General features: G+C 42.8%; 2 protein-coding genes across 9 annotated transcripts in view; both read left to right on the top strand.

Moving 5' to 3' along the window:
- Nucleotides 1-7,235, top strand: part of RRAS2 (RAS related 2) — a 34,141-nt gene extending 26,906 nt beyond the window's left edge. For all 3 annotated transcript variants that reach the window (XM_065755282.1, XM_065755283.1, XM_065755284.1), the window contains exons 5-6: nt 6,176-6,294; nt 6,729-7,235. In XM_065755282.1, the coding sequence (XP_065611354.1) occupies nt 6,176-6,294; nt 6,729-6,816 (207 nt within the window). In that variant the 3' untranslated portion in view covers nt 6,817-7,235. The remainder of the gene's footprint in view (nt 1-6,175; nt 6,295-6,728) is intronic.
- Nucleotides 7,236-16,427: 9,192 nt separating this feature from the next.
- The window catches only part of TUB (TUB bipartite transcription factor), a 115,262-nt gene continuing 107,384 nt past the window's right edge, over nt 16,428-24,305 (top strand). For 2 of the 6 annotated variants that reach the window (XM_065755290.1, XM_065755293.1), the window contains exon 1: nt 16,428-16,542. In XM_065755290.1, coding sequence (XP_065611362.1) covers nt 16,487-16,542 — 56 coding nt within the window. In that variant the 5' untranslated portion in view covers nt 16,428-16,486. The remainder of the gene's footprint in view (nt 16,543-24,305) is intronic. The other 4 variants (XM_065755287.1, XM_065755291.1, XM_065755288.1 and 1 more) reach the window with 2 other exon arrangements.

Genomic DNA, 24,305 nt, shown 5'->3' on the forward strand with positions numbered 1-24,305 from the left:
CTTTTGGTTTTCATAAATCAAATTGATGGTTTGAACTGAAATTGTCCTAAACCTGCAGGAAAGGAGCAGGTGTCAAACTTCTGTAGTTCAATTTCTGAAATAAGTTGTTTTCTCATGAGACAGTGAGATGACTCTTCCAGCTTTGATAGCACACGATTGATTTTCTTTACCTGAAAGTAAACTGAAAGCTACTGAGATTTCCCTATTTTAGAAGATTAACAAGGAGAGAACAACTTAAGATTCTCAGTTTTGTTTACCTGACTTGAGTCTGTCTGTGAGTGTCTACATAAATATTACTCTTCACTAAACAAAAGATTGCTTGTATCAGGAGCCAGTGGCCTGAGCATGAAAACATTTGATGTGAAACAATGTTCATGTTGTGGTTTAGTACACAATTGTTGAAAGATTTTCTGGAAGAGCACTTGAAGCCATTCAGTTTAAAAAAAAAAAAAAGTTCCTGTTAAATACCCTCTGTTGATTGTCACAACCTCTCTATCCAGAACTTGAGTATTGAAAGATCATTACAAAACAAAGACTCGCTGGAAGATACTTTTTCAGGAACTGGACTCTGATCCTTGTAGGTCCCTTCCAACATAGGATGTTCTGTTGTGAAAGAATCTTTAACAGGGGCTTTGCACAGACTCATTGGAAGTAACTTCATGTGCTCACACATGCACAGAGCTATGTAGCCCCTGTCCCTGAGACAGAAGTGAAATATGTTCCCGCTTCAGTTACCATCGTACCCCCATCAGAATTCCTGGATTTAACCTTGCATGTCCTGGAGCATGAGGCATTTCTCATGGCAACAGCTGTGCATTAAACTGTGTAGGTAAAACTAAGCTGTTCTGAAAACCATAACAGCTGAAGGACACATTTCTAAATACTCTGGGAGGAAAATAACATCATCTGTCAACTTACATTTTCAGAGGATACCTGCAAATGTAAATAGTAATCCTGGAGATCATTCCTAGAAATAACTTTTTGATCTCCCCTCTCTCTTAATGTTACTATGCAGCCTGTAACTTATCAGTTTCTCCTTTAAAAGAGATGCCCTCACTTTTCTCCTGCTAGTCCCTCCAATGCTCGATTACTAGTTTCTTCTTCAGAAAGCAGTTGAAAGCAGCTGCTTCCACAATGTCCAGCTTTGCAGTTCTCTGCCTACACCTGAACACAGAAGGACATGTCACCAGAAACATTTTTATTGTTGTTTTCATAGCTTCATTAATTGATCTTAGATGCTGGCAGCATAACTTCTGGTACTGCTGTGCGTGTGATTTGCATGCAAATTGATGGGTTTGTCACTTCTATCCTAGGTCAGGACTTCATTAATCTGTAGCTGTAATAGCACTTGTAGGTTTGCTGAAACAGCTAGTTGTGGGGTTTTTTTAACTCTTCTCTGCTCCTTTCTCTGTCATGTGATGGGGCTCTGGCCTTATGTCAATCTAGAGGAATGATTTGGGGATGTGGAAGTGACATAATAGTTCCCCAGAAGGGAGAGGCTTCCCTCCTTGACTTCACATTTGTGATCTTTCCGTCTTGGTGCTAGCGCTCACCCAAGGCACTCAGTGAGCTGAATCATCTCTTTAGACAGGGAGAAAAACAGACAAGCTGGAAGGGCTCTGATACGTGTGTAAGTGAAATCAGCTCATGGAGAGATGGAGTGAGTGCCAGAGCTTGAAGCATGGGAAGGGGTGGGACCGTGGCTCTGAGCAGAGCAGGGAGGAGTTGAGGTGGGGGAAAGAAAGTGAGACCTCGCCTTTTGGCAGCAGTGAGCAGTGAGATGTTATCAGCTGGATGTTAAACAGCAGCCAGAGACTCTGCTCCATCACGTGAGCTCAGGCTGCTGGCATCTGTTCAGAGCACTGGCTCAGCTTGCTGACCTGGCTGAAAGCGAGTCCTGCCACTGCATCTTCCCAAGTATGGAGAACTCCAGCCTGCTGCACAGGCAGCATGAGGGAGAGGCAGGAGCAAAGGCAGGGCTTTCCCTCCCAAGCCCTGTGATGTGGGAGGCGGTTCTGGACTGTAGCTTGTGGGCACACAGAGAAGTGCTGGCCCTCAGAGATTCAGAAAGCTGAATTTTTAGAACCAGACTGCTTGTGATCATCATCTACCTTTTTCATGAGGACAGAAGGGAAACCAGAGAGCTATCACACATAAAGTGTGCTCTGAGAATGTAAAACAAAGTCATTTAGCTTATGTTTTGATCAACTGGTGATATTTATTACAATTAACACAGATATTTCTGCATCTGGAAAGAGTTAAATATGTATGAAAGTGTTTAGGGCGTCTCAAGGGTCCGACCACACCTTTGTGCAAGGAGCTGAATTTTGTAGTTGAACGTAGTGCAAAGTGCTGTCATCATGATACCATAAATTTGGGAGCAAATAACTAACAATCCCAATGCAGTGCTGACTGCTGCTCAGGAAATATGTGAGCTGCGTGATACTGCAGAAATGCACAGGCTTTAGTATGATCTTGATGAAACCCTAGTGACATGCTGAAGGTGTAGCTTAAAGTAGCAGCTATAATAAAGTAGGTCAACTCAGGTGTTTCTTGTAAGAAAACAAATGAAGTAGGAAGTTTGAAACAATAGTTTACCACAATAATAGCTGTAACTAGATGGAATTAAGAGACTTGTAATTTTGTCTCTCATATAGTACAGGAGGTGAAGTCCTGAATATATACCAGTTTGGCTGATGAAGAAAACTGATTTATTAGAGGAAGAGCAAGTGTTAATCTTTAAAATTTCTTTGTATAAGAATAAAACTACCAATAGTTCCAGATTCCCTCATCAGTCATGGGTTAGTGACATGTCTCTGCTCTTCCCTTGAAGTCAATGCCATGGGTTAATTCTGCATACCATGGACAACATTGGGTGCTCCTACAGCAGAACTGACTGTGTGACAGTAAGCACTGCTAACAGGGGAGCAGGCTTGTCAGCGCAGCATGTGTGACTTTTTGTAGATAACTGTTGGCTTAAATTGGGTCAAGTCTGCTCATTCCCCAGATGGCAGGGTTTCAAGGAAAATCCAAGTTGCAACAGGAAAGTGCTTGAGTCTCATTCAACGCTCGTTTCAGATTATGCATTGTTACTGAACTGAATGAGCTGGTGTTAACATATCTGTATTGCTGAATGCATTTATAACAAGATTTTAAGGAGAGGTCCTTGACTTTTATGCCTAGACAGATGATCAGCACAGCAAATGATGCCTGGCAGGCAGTCCTGTGGTTGGACCTTTCTCTGCATGAGCCTGGATGCTAGCTAACAGTAGTTCATAGCTTGCTTTTGCTGTTTCATGGGTGGCTTGGCACGAAGTGTCTTGAAATGGCCAGATAGTGATGTCTGTGATCTCACAGAAAGATCATGCCTTCAGGTTATGTCATGGCTTGCTTGATTTTGACCTCTATGAATAACAAGCAATCAGCTATCTGATGCAGAAGCTGAATACAGCAAGCTGGTCTTTGATTAAATGTCATTGTTTCATAACCAGATTGTGTGTACCAAAGGAACCCTTACAGTGAGAATGTGGACAGAATGCAGTGCATGAGTAGTGGACTGCCCCTATAGAGAAGCATTAAGGTTGCCTGCTTTAAGCCGGAGCCAGCAACACTGGAGGTGCTGGTGAGGCAGTTGACAGATCTGCTCTTTGCAAATGATGTGGAGATCTCCATGCAGCAGGAGTGGGACTGGAAGGAGTAGGAGCAAAGTGCTCCCTTGGGTGGGAGAGGAACCACTATCACCTTCTGACACCAGTCCATATGTTCTGTAAACATAAATTTGTGTGGTCCTTGAAGAAAAAAGTATGTAATTTTGATTTTGCTAGTGTCCTTTAATCTCTCTTTACTGCTGAAAAGTCTGTTGTGGTTGTCGTATCTAAGTAGGGAATACAAAGAATGTGAGTTTAAGCTCATATTTTTGATTTCTGCTATTTGTGTTTGCTTTTCCAATAATTCCCTCAGCTTTGAAAGCAGATCTTGTATGCTCTGGCCTCTAATTTACTGCTTGCGTGCTGCAAATGCTTCCATAGTGTGCCCCAAACAAATAAAAATTTAAATTGATTTTGTTGAGGTCACTAACATTGACTGCAAGCTGCTTCACAGTATACTGGTAAAATTAGATAAAATGACAATAAGATTATTTTGAAATTAAGCAGTTACAGATGTTCCAGCAAAAACAATAAGGGCTGCAATGTTGCATCTTTAATATTGTAAATACAGATTTTTGGGTAAGTGTAGCTTCACTTTATTACAACATTAGTTTCCTACAGCTGTATTTATTCAGTATCTCTAAGATGCTTTCAGTACAGTAGTGAAGAAAGAACAATCACATTGGTTTAAGACCACGTTCGGTTTCTCCTCAGGGCCATGCTTTGTTTTATAGTTATTGAGTTTTATTTGACTTTTAATCTTTTGGGGGCTACTGTAGGGGTGAAGAAAAGTAGAGGAGATTGTTTTTGCAACTGTCATGTTGATACTTTAGCTTTTTTTTTTTTTTGTCTGATGAATGAGAAAAAGCAGCATTCAAGTTTCTGAAGGTCTCCATACAAACTTTGGGGAATTCTGCAGTGTCAGTGGCATGCCAGAAAATAGCTGCAAGTGTTTCTCAATGCAGCTTTGGAATAAGGACATTTCAACAATTTGGGGCTGGGGAGGGAGGTGGAAGTGAAGCAAAAATCTCGAGTATTGTTTGTTTTTCAGACAGTAATGGAGAATGGAAGGATCCCAGTCATTCACTGTTTGTCAGATGCTGTTAGAAGTACAGATGCTGTTGTTGTTGTGTTGTTTTGTTGTTTTCTGGTTTATTTTTTGCTTGGAGGTAATATTGATAGAAAAGTCACTTCAGTGAGTGAGATTAGCGGAAGCATTCTGAGCTGTTCCAGCTCCAAGTGGCACAAGGTGCTGCAGGGACTTCTTGGAGCATTTCAGGAGCACGTGGTGGGGAGCAGGCCTCAGTTCAGATGAATGCAGAGCAAGTGGGGTGCCAGTGACAGGGGAGCCAGATGTGCTGAGATGCTGTGAGAGAAGACTCTTAGGCCTTGCATGTAGGTGTAGGAAAAAGTATTCTGCAAGTTACAAAGCACTTCTGCATCTTGCCCTGTGCTGGATGCTCCTAATGATGTTCTTCTATTGCCATCTATTTCTACTTCTGTGCCGTTTCTATATCTCAGCATGCATCTGACTGCTTTTTCAGAAACAAACTAAAAATAAGCCCTCAGGGTCCTTGTGCTCATTATATCAGTTCTGTGAGTGCTGGTTTAACGTATTTCTGTGAAAGCAGTGTAATCTTTGACACTTCTGCCACTAGCTGCTGCCTTGGTGAGATCTGCTGCGCTTCCTTTTATCTTTGAAAGCTGCCCTTTCCTCCCTGCTCTGGGGGCGACTTCCTGTTGAAGCCTTTTTCATGTCTTGCATTGCTCGAGGTGGCCTTTGCCATCTGTCCTCACTGCTTTCGACTTCATCCAAAAACACGCAGCCTTTGGTTTTGCACCATGACCAACTTATTCCTTCCTGTATTGGAAATCTCCTAGCTTACTGCCTTCTGCTTTACCATTTCAAATGTTATTCCAGCTCTTTATGACAGTCACTGTTTCCTCTTGATCTCCCTTTCCTCCTCCCAAGGAGGCAAGAGGCAGATAGAGTTTCATTAATATCTCTTAAGAGGGGAGACTTCATGGATTTCTAGAGCTCCTGTGATTTAAGGTATGCTTAGAACTAGCTGTCTTAATATTTTGATGGGACATAAATAGATTTATAAAGATTCAGAAGCTAAACCAAGTGGTTTTCTAAGTTGTAAACTTATTTTTTTCTCTAGATTTGTCTGGGTTGGGGAGAGCTGAGTTCAGCAGTAGCGTTCTGAACTCTTGAAGTAACCCCAGAAATCTTGACTCAGGCAGTTGCTTTGAGGGGTTCCTGTCTGTTTAGGGAGGGAAACTCGGTCCTGTTATGCAGAAATGAAGTGAATGGGAGGCAGCTGCAGTGGAGGAAATTCCTTAAAGTTTTGATCTTCTCTTTTTTTTTTGTTTTTACTAGAATGTGAAAAGATGTATTATCAGAATCTGTTTTCCAGATGAGAGTTATTGTTTGAGTGAAGTAGACCCTTAAGCTGTATTTGCAGTACCTACTGACACAATTGTGCCAGCTCAATGTTTCACTTAACAATTGATTTCTCTTACAGGTGACACAAGAGGAAGGTCAGCAGCTAGCACGACAACTTAAAGTAACATACATGGAAGCCTCAGCAAAGATCAGGTTGAATGTAGACCAAGCTTTTCATGAACTTGTCAGAGTTATAAGGTATGATAACTTAAGTCCAAATAATCAGTGTCCCTACGTCAATGGATAGCTCATGCAGATGCAGTGAAATGCAGTGGGAGATGGCTGAAAAATTTCTGCCTGCTGTGAACTTCACCCAGTATTCTCTGTTCTAAAATTTTCATGTGTAATGGTAGAAATGTCTATATGAATATTATGTGTATTTGAAAGAGAACTTTATCACTGTAATCTTTCAGATTTTATTGAGCACCCAGGAAGCCAACCTATAACACAAATGTGAATATTGGCCTTCTGCAAAAAGCAAAACTGAAATACTGTCACTCACTTATAGTTCTGAGCACTGGAAGCAAGTCCATCCCCTGTGCAAGTGTAGAAGCAGAGAATTTAAATACAGTATCTACGTTTATTTAACTGAAAATGGTTCTGTGAGTTTAACTTGCAATATCTGTTTCTAGGAAATTTCAAGAACAAGAGTGCCCTCCTTCACCAGAGCCAACACGGAAAGAGAAAGACAAAAAAGGCTGCCATTGTGTAATTTTCTGAGAATCCCAAGAACCAAGCTATCAACTGCCAGATTATCCTTTTTTTTTTCTTTCCATAATTTTACATCACTTCTGGTATTGGTCTAGCCTTATATGTGCATGTCCTAAAAGTGGTCACCAGAATAGCCTTAGTCCAAGAAGCTGGCAGAATAGTTCTTGAAGACTCAGTCATCTTGGGGCAGACTTCACAACAAAACACTAAGGCTGCTTCTTTAATACCACAGTTCCTTCCTTCTCTCCCTTTAAGAGCTTGCACCTTGTGAAGTTTTATTCGCAAAGGAGATGAAACAAAACCGTGTAGGACAAGGTGTTGAAGTCATGCATAAGTTGTCTCTTGTGAATTAATTTATTTTTACTTCTGACGTTTTGTTAGCTATTACAAAGACCTATATTGAAGTACAGAGAATACTTAAAAACAAACAAAGAAACAAAAAACAAATATGTGGGTGGATTGGCTTTTTTGCCCTCAGTTAAATTCGACTTTGAGTATTCAGCTAGCCTTAAGAAACCTACACTGAATTTCATTGTCAGCAAAAATTTTCATCTCTTATTTATGCTGCAGTTTTATTTCAGTGGCCAAAACAGTCTACTGTATTTATTCTCTGAATCCAGAACAGCTACGGGAGGATTACTACTACTATTAGAATATGGCCAAATACCTGAGCTCATTCTGGATTGAGGCATTTCACCTTATGAAATTTCACATCACCGGGGGAGGGGGGGAAAAATTGTCTTCCTTTGTATTTCTGGATAAGGGATTAAGGAAAACTAAAATTGTAGCTGTTTTTATTTCATGTGATATAAAAATGAATTTGATCTTTCCATTGTCAGAGATGATTAAATGTTTTTGCTATATACTTTTATACATTATTTTCTTATCAAACTAGTTAACAAGTATTTTTATATGTTTGTAAGCAAATATGCTTTCACAGCATAACTTGTGTATATGTAAAGATGAGTATTTAATTCTCACAGTTCACTTTTAACTGACAAAATGTGGGATTTGCCAAACTGTGGTAAACTTCTCCTTACTCTCCTGGTTATACCCAAGAATGGCCAAGTGCGTGCCTGCCCAACACACCCATAGAGTAAAATCTAGTGTTGCATTTTAATCAACTTCAGTATCCTTTACTAAAGACTGACCATTATGTGAATTATTAAACTGTAAGACTTTTAACTGATTGTTTAGTTAAACCGTGGATGGCTGTTTAATTTTCAGTTCTGTGGATTGTGTTTAAACAATTCAAGAGTATGTTCCCTGATATTGAAATACTGAGTGGTATTGCACAGTTGTCACCTTACTGAATGTGTCCAACAGTTCTTTGAAACTTGATTATTAAGCAAACCATTGTATAACTTCAGGTGCTAGAATTAAAGATGATCTAACCATTATTGGGGGGTAAGCATATTGCCTCTTTCTGACTCTTCTAAAACTTGGTTGGTTTTTTTTATTTTTTTTGGAGGGTGGGGGAAATGAAGGAGGTGATGGAACCTAGTTAGGAGATCAGTGTGCACATCTGCACGACTTGCCTGCCTTCAAGCTTGAAAGTAAGGTCATTTTAATTGTGATAGGTGGTAAAAGCCAGTATTTACTTTGACTTAAAACGTGTGATGAGTGGTCTGCTCAACAATTCCATGTGCTTCCAGCTGTGCTGTCAGGTGCTCTGCCATAAATCTGTGACGTCTGCTGAGAAAGCAGCGTTTAACAAGTTCTGGTTACCTTTCCTGCAGCCACGCATTAGAGCTTGAAGCAACACTAGAATCATGCATAGCAGAGGAATTCAGAGTCATTTAGGTCGGCCTGAGTAATTCTGAGTTTGAGAGAGTGAGTGGCTCCTCCTTCCTCCCTTGAAGTAAAAGTTCCTCCTGGGCAGTGAAAGGCTGCTTATGAATAATGTGTAAAAAAAATTCAAAGTAGAAATTGTGGTGAAAGTACATTTGGGAGATGGATTACATTTTTCAAGTCTAATGTAAGAAATTGCAGCCTGTAGCAAAAATCGTGTGTTTTATTGTCTCAAATATGAAAACTCTCTGGAGTTAAGTCAGTAACTGTATAGCAGTAGAATGAATTAAGACAACAAATTGCAGCTTGCACGTTGAGGCTAAAGCTGTGAGGTGCAAGTGAGTTTAAGTTTCATCTTTTTCATTTTCTTGGCAGCTCATTCATTACAGATTGCTCTTAAAATGAAGCTGCTGCATAGGTAAGTCTTGTAATAAGCAACTAATTCACAGAGAAGGTGGAGAGCACCACACCCTCGCATTTTATCATACATAAAGCAAAATTGGTTTTTGGGGTTGGTGCTGAGCCACATTGTAAACATGGTAAACTTAAGCTAATCAGAAGTGGGACCACGAGGTGCTGTTATGGAGATTTGCTCTAAGGGTTTGAGGCAGTGCAGTAGTTGATCCTGCTCTTCAGACCTGCCCTTCCTACTTAGTAGCAGCTAGCTGCAACTGGATGTTGTATTCAAAGGTGACGGAGGAAATTTTAGGGATCGTCCATAATTGGGGAAGAACGCTTCCCTGTGAGTAAGTTTTAGTTCCGTATCCCTGCTTTGATTAATGAATTTGCTTTCTCGGGCTTAACAAATACTCTGTATCAGTAAACTAGATACCATGCACAGGTGAAGAGGTGGATTTCCAGAGGTACTGCATCACCTCCTCTCAAATCTGCTGCTTTTTGTGGTACAGGCTCTTGTGAAGTAGAGCTGCTGGTACTGATGGCAATTAAACATTGTGCAGAGAGAAATGGAAATAATGAGAGGATGACTGGCTTAGTCTGTTTCCAGTCTACTGCATTGCGTGTCTGCACCAACTGTCTCCCTGAAACTGATCAGTCACTGCTGAAGGTTGAAACTAATCCAGTACAGTAGCACTGCAGAGCTGTGTAGGAATATGAGGTGGATGATCCTCCCATCCAAGTTGTTCTGCTTCTTTGTCTTTTTTCATCAATAAAAATTTGTACTGCCCTGTGGTGCAAAGTACACTGGCAATGCCTTCCTTCTTCCTGCAAAAAATAAAAAATAAAAATAAATTGGTCAAACCTGTCCCTGATGGCACTGATTGTTACTGCTGGCTGTGTAGCAGTGCTCTGTGTTTAGACTGGCAAGCAGGGGGCCCTGAGATAGAAGCCCCAAGCAAACCTGTTTATCCCAGCGTGGGAGAACAGGATGAGTTGCTGCACAATGGTTAATAAAGCAAATTCTTGCTGGGAGGAGTGAACATATACTAAAGCCAAAGAAACTCTGACTTTATGCATGGCTTTGGGGTTAGTTGTCAGTGATAAAGTTATAGTCTGGATTCAAGCAAAATTCCTAGCTTAACTTTCTTCTGATGTTGTTTTATGTAGTGACATTTCAGCCGTGGCATGACTGTAGCCATTGCTGATCGGGGTTCCCACGCTGCCTTGTCCTGATGCTGTAGTGAGCTCTATTCAAACAGCAGGTTCCTGAAGTCAGTCACACTGCCTCGAGTTAAGAGACTTATTTAGAAGTTTGGTGCCTGGGGAAGCTCAGGAATCTGCTAAGCATTTTTTTCACTTGCTAAGTATTTGTTCACTTGACTTAGGCATAGATTTTGGTAGGCTTGTACTTCCCTATGCTCTAGCCAGGGTGCAGGCACGTGGCAGATCAGGTGCTGATGTGGGAACGGATGGACTGCCTTATTGGCCTTTTGCTGGGAGGACAAAATGCTTTAAATGAGATGTTGAAAAGACAATGGATTAAACTACAAGGAGAGCGTAAATTGCAGAAGCAGCATTGCGAATGTGTGCTGTGCTTGCTTTGTGTAGTCATGCTGAGCTTTTACAGTGAGACCACAGCTATTTTGGAGAGTCTGAGAGCTTTTTGTGGATGGAACATGAAGGGCAGATGATGTCCCACACCGCAGCTAGATTGGATTAATGTGCGTAATATAATTAGTGGTATTCCTGAGCCAGCCCGCAAGCAGCGTGCAGAACTAAATTCATCTTCTCACCGCTGGAATTCAACTTCTAATCCACACAGCTACTTTTTAAACTGGATCTTGTGAACCATAGTGAGGTACAGAGTATTTGGTACTCACTAATTAGCAGTGACAGCTCCTCATAAATTACTTTGTACTTTAAAAATGGTTCTGACAAAGTATTTCAGGGAGGGAGAAGTTAACACTGCAAAGACCAGGCACCAAAAATCCAAGTAGAGGCAGCGTTAAAACTTATCTCTTCACTTCTGAGTTCTAGGCATTAATTAACCCATGTTACAGCAAGTTTTAATTTCAGTTGAACCTGACTGCTGAAGACCAAATGGTCCGAATGCATCCCACGTTTCGCACCATGTATGAAAATGAATGAACAAACACCCGTGATGTGAACATCTTAAGGAATATAAGTCTTTATTTAGTAAAGTTGAGCTTCAAGACCTATTCAGGATGGTGAATTCAGTCCACTACTGAAACAAGGCCAAGTGAGAATACATGGGCAGCTTTCCTTTGGCAGCCACAGGGTGTCACCGAGTTACAGTGCTTACAGGCGAGGCAGGAATGCAATACAGGAAGCGTAACAAAGCGGTGGAGCTCTAATTAAAGAGGGCCATGTGTCAGTGCCCTCTCAGAGTGTTCTGTTTTGTGAACGCTGCTAAGTCTAATTGGTCAGTAGCTAGGGGAAAGAAAAAGTATTTATAGACAGTTCTGAAAAGAAGGATGGATGTTTGCAACCTAAAGCACTACATGCATGTTAAAGTACAATGTCTTAATTTCTATATAGTCTGCCGGAGTGTGTCAGAAGTACAGGAGCCAAACAGAACTGGTAATGTTTGACTGTCATCAGCAACGTGCAGTTTGCAGTCAGAAAGGTATCTGAGCAGTGGGAGGTTGTGCATCAGTGAGGGATCTAAATGAGGATTGCTGTTAGTGGGAGGTAAATGCAGTCACGTTGTTAAGGTGCCAGTTCTGACATTTTCGTGAGTGGGGAAATCTTTTGAACACAGTGCCAGCCTTTGATAGTGAAGCAGAATTCAAATACTTTTTTCCTTCCTGCTTCAAGACTCTGTGTTTTCACACAAAGTCCACGTGTCCTTTAATATCTCATGCAGCCTGCAAATTGTGCCTTTCTCTCATTGCTTCACAGAATGTCATGTTCCTCAACTGCTAGCTTTTTGTCTCATTTTAAAGCACGTTCATCCCTATCTGTTCTCCTGAGAGACTGAGCTGTTCTGTGTCCCAAGATGATTTTCTGTATTTACAAAATAATCAAGTGCCTTAATGCATTCGCAGAGTAATATGTTGACAATATGGACTGGCAGCATCTACTTACAAGCTCAGCCCTCTCGTTTGAAAAGCTTTGAGTCATTCTGAGAACTACATTTTCAAGGTTTTCAAAAGCACTGCTTCCTTATGTAACTTCTTCTTCTTTCCCAACACGACTTCTGAAATGTCCATTAATTCCGTTTCATTTCCTGGAAGGGAATTGAGAATATCTCATGAATTCTGACTGTTTTGGCACATCTTTGTCTTGCAGATTCCCAGCGCAGCTCTGAAGGTGCTCACCTCTCTAGTCCCTTTGTCTCTATGAACTCGTTTTCTTAACTTCTTGCTCTCCTTTTGTAAAATGAAAAGGAAGATAGACCTGTCTTGTTTATCTTAACCAACATCAGATCCCCATTATGACAGCCAACTGCACGATGCTACCTGGTGTAGGGAACCTGCTTAGGCAGGGGGGTTGGACTCGATGATCTCTTGAGGTCCCTTCCAACCCCTACGATTCTATGATTCTATCCACATCTAATTCCACGCTTGATTGGTTTTGTAAGATGTCTGGCAAAACAACCATCACTGTCGAGTCCTGAGATCTGGGCTCGCTGACTGCTAATCTCTCATTCTGCAGTGAGATGTTCTGCTGTAACTTTATCATTTCTAATGTCTTCAGAGGGCAAGCAGAGAGCAGACCCCTGTTTCCTACACTTGGACCAGAGAAAAACCAGGATGTGGTAGGACTGACAGCTGTGCAGCCCTTTAATTTTTGTCACTTCTCCCAAAAGTGACATTTGTTTGGGGTGTGGTGGCCATGTCACCTTTGACTTGTGTCTCTGCGCTGAGGTGACGGAGCTCCTGCTGTCAGCAGAGGGGCAGCACGTGTGCAGGTGAGTATGCGTCTCTGCTGGAGTTCATCTTGCATTGCCTTCCTAAAGTATTCCCAGTTTTGCCATAGTGCTTAAACAGCATTTTGTGTGCTTTGAGAATTCATTTGGAAGGGGTAAGCTGGCTAACTTGTTTTGTTTGTTTCGTATCCTGACCTGAAAATGCTGAGCAGGAAGCCTGCTTCAGTACTTCTGGCACTCAGTTTCTTCTCTAGCAGGATGAAAGCTGCTTAAAAACTGCAGTATTAGAATCAGAGAGGGTTCTTGTTACTACATGGCTTTGCAGACAGGTCTGCCTCGCTGTCTCATTTGTTTGTTGTCTGTAATGGAGAAATCTGCAAGGGTGTCAGTGGTTGCATGCAAAAGCACAGCCAGAGGAAGCATTAACAGTTGCTTGCTTCTGAATCACGAAGGCAGGAGGAGCCGTGGAGGAGCAGCACAGGGAATGGCACAGGGTGGAGGTTTCAAATACCTTCTGCCTGTAAGCTCTGCACTGGGACCAATGCCGTCATTCTTACAGAGTTGGAGGAGTGTCTGAACTTCCAGCATCCCACAGTGCTCAGCCAGGCAGTGCTGTGGGCCGGGGCCATCCCTTGGGGAGAATCTCACTGCTGCTGCTGTTCTGTGGTGCTGTGGACACTTGGTGTCCCTGTTTGGAGGCCGGTCTCAGCAGTGGGGTCACTGTGTGGTGTAATATTTCGGATAACCGAGATACCAGTCCTGAGGAAAGAATGCAGTACAAAAACAAAACCAGCAGATGGAGACTGGAATCAAGCTTGTTTTTTTTTCTTTTTTCTTCTTCCCCCACCTATTGCTGAAGGCCTCTATAAGAGTTTGTCAGCACAGCCTCGAGTTTGTTGTATGGCAGTATCTAAATGCGGGAAAGGGCAATTTCCCAGGGGATGAAAAGTGCTAACAAGGCAGCAGTGAGTTGCTGTAGCAATTAAGGGCTGTACAAATGGATAAAAGCAGCATTCAGTCCTCTGTGGGACACCAACAGGTAGCGTATATACGCATCTGCCTGTTGTTCCTTGGTGGCTGTTGGGAAAGTTGTGCTGCCTCAATTTCCTTTCTGTGAGGTTTAATGATGCTGACTCCTCTGCAAGGTGCTTGGGGACTGATGGATGAAGTCGTTTATTATAGTGGAAACAAAGTAAAATTGTAGTGACTCTAGGTGGGAATTTTTAGAAGCAGTACTAGCCTTTGACAGGAAGATTAAATACAGAAATATGCTGGATACAGTGGTTTGAGGCTCTTAACACTCTAAATGCCTGATTTTCAGGCAAAACTGAAGGTTAAGCCCTATTTGATGGGCTTTTGTTTTGGCATGTGAAAAACTGAACAGCAGTATCTCTCCTTCCTATTTCCCCAATAGAAAATATCATACTATCTGAGGTACTGCCCTGTTAGATCCTGGTGTAGATTCGAGGTATCTGGAGCCTCCTCTGCCCATCCCAGTGGTGTGTGTTGTCTCCTTACAGCTAGCTAAGGACACAGTGTACCTTGTAGCCCCCTCAAAATGGTGTAGCATTTCTTCTCAGGCATCTCACACACATTTCAAGATGGCAAATGAGTACAGGGGTGTTCCCTTGCCTGCCACTGCTGACATGCAGCATCACGTGTTGCTCATGGTCAAGTGCTGTTAGCTGCAGGAGCAAGAAGTGGTGCATACAAATGCCTGAGGCTCTCAGTTCCTACACGTGACAGGAGCCAGTCTCGGTAGCTTTAGGCTCTGCCTACCTTCTGAACATCATCCCATCCAGACAGCAGCCCTGAGGGCATGGACAAATCCCTTTGCGTCAGCATGAATTAGCAGGGGAGGGAGTTATAATCTTATTCAGGAACTGCTTTGTAGATGGAAAGCAGTCTCCTCTAGTAGGTGGTTGGTCATGAGCATTGTTTTGCTGGGAAATTGCCTGTGCTCCGCATACACACTTCCACTTCATCTTATTTCAAGAACACCCAATTTGAATCTGTTCTCTGCTGGGTTTTTTGACTTTCTGTTGTTGAATATGTTCAGCATCACTCAGTGACTCAGCAGGTACTTTTCCACTCCTTTGCAGCGTGGTGTGTACAACAGGGGAGGTAAGAGAGACAGTCTGTCTGCCTCAGCTCTGTTGCCTGTTTAACGACTGTGGCAATTTCAGTGGCCCAAACCAGTGTTCAGCTCACCTGGACTCAGTTGTTTGAGTGACAAAGTGGGCTGATCTCATATCTGTTCCTTTTGTGTGTGCTTTCTGGTGCCATAGCCTTGAAAACATGATGCTTATAGTAACACTGCTGTGTGATGCAGGTTGCTTGGTCAGATGGCAGACATGAAGTATAATGAAGCAGTGGCACAGCAGCTTGGGTGGACGTTTCTGCTCCAGTGAGGCCTGTGGGAATGGGGGCTGTGCTCCACAGCTGAACTGTGCTCAGAGCTCTCATCAACATGCCCTGAAGTGCTGGTTTCCTATGGAGGATGCGAGGTATTTGTAGATGGATACTGTGGTTATAAGCATGAGAATTTCCTCACTGTTGGCTGTCAAAGAATACTCAGTGAAGGTTTGCTACGAGGCATGAAAAAGCTCTTAGACTGGTTCTGCCTAGCCTGCCAGGAAGAGATTAAGAGCTCGTAACATCCACCTTCCCAAAACAAAGTCTGGAAATGAAAAGACTTGTGGTAACTTTTAAGGAGAAAGAGGGTATAACGTGAGCTCAATGAAGTGAACAGTGAATAAATATATATCATATGCCTGCGAATGTCTTTCAGCTAGAAGCAGGTTCCTAACACTGTGTCTGCTGTCCTCTGTGCAGCCCCAGCTGGCAGCTTTGTTCAAAGGCTCTGCACCTGGGTGTTTGTGACACCTGAGGCAGTGGGCCCTTTGTTACTGGTGCTGCAAAACCATCAACAGCGAGATGCAAAATGATGGCATCCTGACCGCGTGAAATCACAGAATGGCTTGGCTTGGGACCTCAGAGAGCAGCCAAAACGGATGGAAACACTTGATCTGAGGGAAAAAAAAAAAGACACAGGCGAAGAAAAACAAAAGAGATGTCCGCGGTGCTGCTCGCTGCCCCGCGGATGGGTGCGTGGTGGTGCTGCCTGCTGCGGAGCTCAGCACAGCGAGATGCGCGTGCTGCAGCGGCAGCTGCGGGGCTCGTGCCCGGCTCATTGCTGCCTGCCCGAAGGATCCTGCTGGAAGGACCCAGGGAGACGGCGGCGGGCTGATGTCAGCGCGATGGGCCCGTATCTGTGGCAACCAGAATAAATAAATAAAAAAGGAGAAGAGCGTGCCGGAGCGGGAGACGTGCAAGCTGCCGCTCGCCAGCGCAGCTCCGCCGAATATCTCTTAAGCCGCTTAAGCACCGCCGCGCAGACGGCATCGTGGGACGGGGGTCCCCGGGAGCCCCCCACCGGCATCCCTCCTCTGCGCGGCGGTGGTTTGCTCCGTGCACACACAGCCCGACGAGAAGCAGGCGCTGAATTTTGGCCCCGCTGCACAAGGCCGCCGGCAGCCGGCCTGCCTCCATCCCTCCCCAGGCTGGGGATGCTGGGCGTGCCGTAGCGAGCCGGACATGGATGGAGTCGGCAGCAACAGGACCATGTCTTACAGCAGGTGGAGTTACAACAGGTATGGTCTATCCCAATTTTTGTTGTTGTTTGAGTGCTGCTTGGGCCCTCCCTGGGTTAGTTACCTTGAGCCCCAGCAGCTCGGAGTGCTGCAAGCGGTGCTCGGACTTGCAGAGGGGAAATCTCACACTGAGTGCGGTCAGGGCACACAGAGCTGCCAGGGCTGGGCTGGGTGTAGTGCTGAGGCTGGTGGCATATTGGTGCTGTGTGTGTGTCCCCCTCTCCGGGGGGAACAATCCTTGCGTCGCCAGGTTTGATTTTACGTGATTCACAGCGGTGTGAATGACAGCTCCTCCGAGCTGGGTGTAAGGGAACAAACTTCATACTCTTTTCCTTTCTTTGCGTCTGTGTGTTGTGCCTGAAATGCAGTCAGATACATCATTACATCTGACTGAATCACTACTGTATGCCACCAAAATATTCTGAAGAAAACCCCTTTGGAAGCATTTTCTGGGCTTAAACCTGTATTCAGTGCCACCCACACTCCCTGGTGAGGTGGTTTATGGCTCATGCGTTCATCCAGAGAGTTGCACTTGTTTTCTGTGCAGTGCCTCAGCAGATATGTGTACAGATTTCAGCCTCCAGCATGGTTTATTGGCAACTAGTTTCCAGTTCGTGGAAACGTTCACGATAAATCCAAGCTACGCAAACCGATGGCTGTATAATACATATTTGTTTCAGTTGCCTGTGCTGGGAGGCTGAGGAATGAGTTGTTGCTTTTCCTGACATCCTTCCCTTGCTGGAAAAACGCTGCAAAGTTGCTCTTGCACATTGACACTGCCCTCCCACACCCCTCTCCTGCCCAGGCCCGTGACAGGAGGAGGCAGTAACCCTTTTTTTATCTGAACCCTGGCTGCTGCCTGTGATTGGAGCACCATCACTGCCCCATCCTTGGCCTCACTGAACAGGGACAGAGCTGAGGGGAACTTTTTGTTGTAGAAATACATTTTGGTAATAGTTCAGTATGTGGAAGAGTAACAGATACAGCACAAAAATGCTCCTCGTGAGTGAGCGTGGCATCCCCCCATCACCTCACTGGCTTCCTGAAGGTCAGCCTATGTTAGGCATAACGTTAAGGTCTCCTGTCTCAGTGTTGTGATGATTTCCTCATCTCTCTGAACACCAAGAGCCAAAAGCAGGGACCAGGCAGCAATTTAGACAAATGTTATGGCTAGTTGGAAGTCCTGGAAGCACTCAAGACTACTGGCAGCAGGCAGCAAATTCCTAGAGTAAAATAATGCTGCTCTTATCCCTCTCCTCTCAGTGAGATAACGTTTCCTGGGGCAGTTGGTACTTATTTCTACTTGGCATATGTTCCTCCTGAGTGAAAGCTGAATGGGATGACATGGGCCAACATCGGTCATGTGTGCGGAATCTTTCCTGTACAAACTAATGCCTTTACAGCACTGTGCTAATACCCTTAGTTACCCTACAGTTGGTGCCTCCTGTTGCAAGAGGAGCTTTTACCCAAAGGCTTTAATTAAACAAACAAACAAACAAAAAAGCTCACGTTTCCTTAGTGCAAATAAACTATGACCCCACACACCAGGTGAGGCGGCCTTTTGACACACTGACAGAGCCTGTGTCTGAAATAGTGTCTGTGGTTTATCTTCACTGAGAACTGGTCTCACTTTGCTTACTGTGCAGACTGCCCAGAGCATTTGCTTCTAAAGGGAGCCTATGGTCTCCTCCCCCTTTATTATTATTATTTTTTTTTCATAGAGGAGAGATCCTATGGTGTCAATAGGCAAAGCAAAGCATCAAACAAAATATCACCATTTCCAGGCACTGATGTGGGAATACAAAATATCATTTCTCATTAGAGTGAGTGTAGGGCCTAGTGGTCTCATTGTTTTGGCTGAAGGACTCCGTCGGGTAGGAGATTGTTTATTCCCTCCTTTCCAGTAGGAAACTGCTGCTGTTTCTTTCTTCCTTTCTTACGTTTCTTCCTGAGATCAACGTGTTCACAGTCTTTCTCCCCTTTCCATTTTGTTCCATTTCCATACTTGCTTTCGATTTTATTCCTGCACCCATAGTAGATTAGCAAATTATCTCATTGGGATTAATGGAGGTTTTTTCCACTAGCAATTGGAAGTACTTTTGGGTAAACTTACTCCAGGGATGTTTCAGCTCTTCAAAGCAGCTGGAGACTTTTTTCCATTGATCTCTCTTTGCTCCATCCTGGGTATCAGAATTGTTCATAGCTCCCTTCTAAAGCTGCTATTTCTGTTCTGCCATTTTTTTCTTCTTCACTTTGTGTTGAAAAGCTGTTACTGTGTGTTTAGGTCACGGTGTTGAAGAGTTTCAATCTTAGATATTATTTTTCAGGGCTTTAAACTCATCTACCTTGATTGTTTCTGGGATACGCTGTCCTCAAGGAGTAAATTGATGTCCTATAAACTCTCATTCAGAAAGGCTTTCTTAAGGAAATTGTAATTCTTCTTTGAAACTGCATCACACTTCATGATTTGAAATCATGAATCTGTTACGTTTCCTCCTTGGGCTTGCTATAGTGAGCAAGCTTTGACTACGTGGAAGAGCAGCTCCTCACTCCATTTGTAGCAGAGCCAGCTTCATCCACTGACCTGCTTCTGGGATCTGGAGCCACATTATGCCCTGAACTGCTCTTGATAGCACTTTCTCAGTCTGCTCTTACAAGGAGGTAACACATTTCTTAGAAGCTAGATAGTATCCCTTTTTGTACAGTTTCAAATGCTGCTGCTTCTAAATCATAGCCCCATTGTAGCTCCTTTTCCAGTCCCCCTGACTCTTCAGGTCTTCTCAGGACCTAAATTCAGCAAGAATTTGTGTGCTCAGGGAGGAAGCTCAGCCCTTCTCGATGAGTGCACAGATGGTTTCTGTTTGCAGAGAAGAAGCTGGAGTTGCTCCTCCTGAACCTTGGCCTGAAAGATGTTATTAATAACCATTTCAACCAATTGCAAAGACAATCTGATTTGAGAATGTTTGCTCAGCTACACACTGCAACTGGTTTGCTAAATAAGCAGAAATGAAAAGGAAATGGGTAACTAGTGAGGCTGGGGGCAGCAGGAGATTAACACAGAAGTCTGACAGAGGAGAAAACTAGCAGAAACTAAAGAAAAGAAGGACTTCTATTTGGGACAAATAAGTGGCTGAGGAAAAACCCTTCATCAAAACATTTCATTTGGTGGAGAACTATATGCACCATCTGGGGAAAGTGGAAAATGCTGAAGGCACAGGGAATAAATGCACAGTATGTAAAGGAGTGTGATCTTGGGGTTTACAAGTGAAAGAGCAGAGTGTTGAACCGGAGCCTGGAGTTGGCTGTTGAGCACGTGCCAAAGTCAGTGGTTAGCAGAACAGATCAGTGTAAGAATTTTAAGGGTGGAGAGAAAAAACTCTCAGAGCTGATGGAAATTGATAGGTTTTGAGGGGAGGGAAATATTCCATTTTAGAGTTGGTAACTTTAAGTTGGTGACTTTAAAGAGGAAAAACTTGATGGCTGTGTATAAAATTGGTTTTTCTTTTCTGAAGCTTTTTTTCACTACAGCTTTCAAAGTAGCCTTATGCTAGATGATGAAACATACCTGTAAGTACCTTGTATATACATATACAATGAAGAAGAGTGTGAACTTTCAGATCTCCCTACTTACTTAGTTGTAACACTGAACAGGGAACTTAAGAGCAGTGAGTGTCTTCAAAGCTTTGTCTGATGCACTGGATGAGGAAAGAATTCTGCAGTCTAAATTAAAAGAAAAGCAACAAGAGATAGACCACACTTAGTTTCAGAAAGTGAATTGGGATTTTTGAGACTGGCTAAATCAATTGATGAACAGGGGTTGGGTTTGGAACCCCTGTACCTGAATAAAGAGTTAGAAATGAGTCAGGAGATATCCTGAGAACAAGGAAGTGGTGATGAGGCCATTGATTAAAACAGGGATCACTGACAATGGCCAAGGTGGAGGAGTCCCACAGGTGGTTACCCAAACAGGTAGTTCCAATTCCTGTGCTGGTTATGAGTCCTTAGAGAGACAAAGTGTGTCGCAAGAGTCTTCCAGCCATACTAAGATACAGCTATTCCAGAGGAAGTGCTCTTCTAATCTGGAAGTCCAGTTCATTTTGAAATCTCATGGTTTTGTGTACCAACAGCAGCATCCTCCCTCGCACTTTGCTTTTCACTGTCTCAATGCAAACAGCTGTTTTGCAGGATGGAGAAGTTCCTGATAGCCCTTAGGGGAACTGATAACATTGATATTAATATTTAACTGTTGATATGACCTGTGTTAATTTTGCACGCCTACTTAGACTCACTCCTGTCTTCACAGAGTTTATGAACAATCCTTCAAACCGTATTTCTTGAAATTAAATTTCTTCCAAAGGAAAATTCTGCCTGAAAGTACTATTGAAACATTTTCTGCTGAGACTCCTGAAGTATCAAGGCCACCTCACATTCTGCAATGCTCAGTATGGCTTTTTATGTGCAATGATGCAGGTTGTTTGGTAGAGCTGTCACCTAGAATTACACCAGAAGATAGGGAACTTGCATGGATGCTGCTGGTCTTCTACAGCAGGAATGGGACTCAAAGTGCTTCATTGATAACTGGAGCTGCTCTGCTTCTCTGAGAGTATGTGCAGGGAAGCTCTGGTTCCTAATAGTAAAGCTCAGTTTCTACTTTATTTCTCTCTTGATTTTTAAGTAATTAATTTGTTGTTGCTGTTGTTTTGTTTGTTTGTTTGTTTGTTTGTTTTGCATGAGGTACAATTGAAGAACAACTGTATGAACTTTCCCAAGCTACATTTGCTGTTTTAAGTTAACATAATGCCCCATCACATTTTTCAGTAACCTAAATGGGACAAATGAAGTGCTTTGCTCTTTATAGTAACCTAGCTGACTTTAGGAAGAAGTAATGAATCTTGGACTTGATAAGAGGATTGAATAGTTTTGATCCAATTTTCAGGATTTAGTCATCTGTATCATGAAACAGTGCATTCAGACCTGAAGTAACTTTTTGGAAGGCAGAGATAAATCTAAAGGAGGAAATAAAGAGAATGACAGTGAGTGAATTAGTAGCTATTCAGTATTAAGCAGCTGCTAGGTCTCACTACAGACCAGGTGAGCTGGTTTTTATGTACATGCCAATCACCGTTAGCTACTAAGAATGATGCGTGTGGTCAGTGGACTTGGTTTCAATTAGCTTGAAATGAATCTAAGGAGCTAATAGCCTGCACAGTGCAGATTTCTGAAGATGAAGCCTTCTGAATAATATAGAGTTCACACTCTTGACTTGCTAGAGATGAGCGAGTAATAGGGAAATACTGAGATGGAGCTGGGCAGCAGTGGAGCTGGACTCTGACATACAGCGTGACAAAAGGCTTGTAAGGTATTCAGGGTGACTGCTTCCATGGCACATTGTGCTTATAATAACCCTGAAATCCAGGCTATGATAGGTGTATGATTTGTCCCGAAAGGTGTGTTTTAGCTCTGAACTTGGAAGAAGGCTGTGGTTTGCTTCTTATGGGTGTTCTTTGCTGGATGTGAATATACTGTCACCTTTTTCCAGTAACCACCTATCCTTTGGACCCTGAAATTTCACTCCTTTCATCCTGAGTGCACAACATATAAGCTACATTTTCTCTCTTGCATGTTTTATTTTTTCTTCTCTTCTACCAAGCAACCCCCTAAAGGTATTAATTAATGGGGATTTTGAAATTCAATTTGGGCCACTGACGCGGGATGCGCAGGAGCCAGTCTGGGCTATGAACCCTGGCTGAGGCCAAAGCCTCTTTAAGTCCCTCCTTACAACCCTTCTGTTCTGCTGCTAATCACCATAAGAGGATTACCTTGAAGCAAGGGATGTTGGATACTACAAAGACGTTTGTATCAGTCTCTGGGCAATTTTCATTCACACATTTGCAAATATAAAATTATTTAGGAAAAAAAAAAGGTAAACTGAGTCAAAATAATTTAGACTTGCTTCGAATATATCTATCAAGGAAAAAAACTGTGGACCAAAAGCCAAGCACTGGCCTTACGTCAGAGCTGAGTTGATATTGCAGACTTGCTGAAAGCTGGAGCTTTTGCTCTCATTGTCCTCTTGTGTTTGGAAGAGTATTGCATTGTATAGATGTTATTTCCTTCCTCAAATGAAAAATAAGCAACCATATGATCTTATACTGCATCTTCTGTTGATGTCTGTATTGTACCTTTTGTGAAGATGCATTTCTTCCATTGTCTCCTGGTACAAGGAACAGAGACTAAGTCATAGCTCTTTCTGTTCATGATTTCTGGAGCTCCTAGAACAGAGCTTCAACCTGACGACAGGGATTATTAAATATATCATCTTAAGTATGGTATCATTAAATGCAAATACTCCGCCTCTTTCTTGGGAAGTGAGGTGGGAAGGCAGAGATGTTCTCCCAGTATTCATTGTCTCCCCAGGCATCAGCTAGGGGCTGCCTGTAAGGCAAAGTGAAACACTGACTGTGCTGTGCTGTAGTGGAATTCAGAATTTGCCTAGCAAGCATCCTCCTAGGCAAGCTGGGGCTGGGAGTGTCCAGAGTGAATGTGATTGTGCTTCTGCGTGCAATTGAAGCTTAGGTGTGATGACCAAACCCTGTTTCATTCGGTACAGCATCTTTACATATGCGTCATCAGTACATGAAAAATTTATATGGCCTAAATGGTTGTTTTAAAATGTTGTTAGGATTAAATGTCTGCAAAACCAGAAGCATTTACTCTTCTTATCCACTGCAGTGATGCCTTTTTGTTGTAATGACTGTGCTGTAGTTGTGCTAACACAGTGCCAATAAGATGCTGAATTAAAAATCAAACGTGAGGATGGTGTATGTGTGGGACATTAGAGGAAGCCATGCATTATTATCAAATATAAATATGCATTTATATTTGACTCAGCTTGAGTTTCCTGCACTGAACACTATCTTTCTGATAAAAATGTATCTTTCACCTAACTCCTGTCCCATTACCTTGTGGGATTGTCTGTGTGATTGGAAATATGAGCCTGAGTCCCTCCTCTGTGAATTTTATGCATCTTGTCAAGAACATTAGAGAGATTATTAGATTGGATTTTACCAATCACCTTCTTGGGTGGTTGTTTTGTCCAGACTCTGTCCCATAGAACATCTGCTGCTGTTTTTGTGCGTTTATTATTCCTATGCATTGAGCGGCATGCAAGTACCTCCAGTAGTGATGTGATGGTCCAGCAGAGCCGTTTGCAGGTCTCTGGCTTCCTTACCCCTTCTGAATTTACCTTTTTGCTGTTATCTCAGTCATGGTGCAGTCACATAACCAATTCTAAATTCTGTGTACAGTAAATGAAATAGTGTATATCAGAGTTGAAGATACAGTGAAAAAGTTTTTTTTACTAAGTTTTTCTTTCCCACTTTTGTGTAGGTAGTTGGAAAGGGAGGGTAGGTGACTTAGAATAGGCAAGAAGAGAGGGGGTGATACAACTCATTAAGTAGCAGAGAGCAATACAGGAGCCCTTTTACAATCCCTTTCTGTAACGCCCAAGATGAAGGCTTTTAATGTGATGTAGATATCATGTGAAAAAAATTCTAATACTACCTGGTTTCTGTCCACGTGTTTCATCAGCATTTCTCTGCAGAAGATACAGCAGGTCTGTGAGTTATTTTATTAAGTTTAAGATAACTGAAAAATCCATATATAACAAAATATTCAGGCACGTACTAAAATTCCACTGACTGTGACACAGTGAGACTGTTTTTAAACACTTGTTCAGCTCCGTTAAGATTCACCTTTGCTTG

The sequence above is a fragment of the Cyrtonyx montezumae genome, unplaced genomic scaffold (assembly GCF_038088225.1).
Source record: "Cyrtonyx montezumae isolate F1298 unplaced genomic scaffold, pur_monq_1.0 scaffold_10, whole genome shotgun sequence".
NCBI lineage: Eukaryota > Metazoa > Chordata > Aves > Galliformes > Odontophoridae > Cyrtonyx > Cyrtonyx montezumae.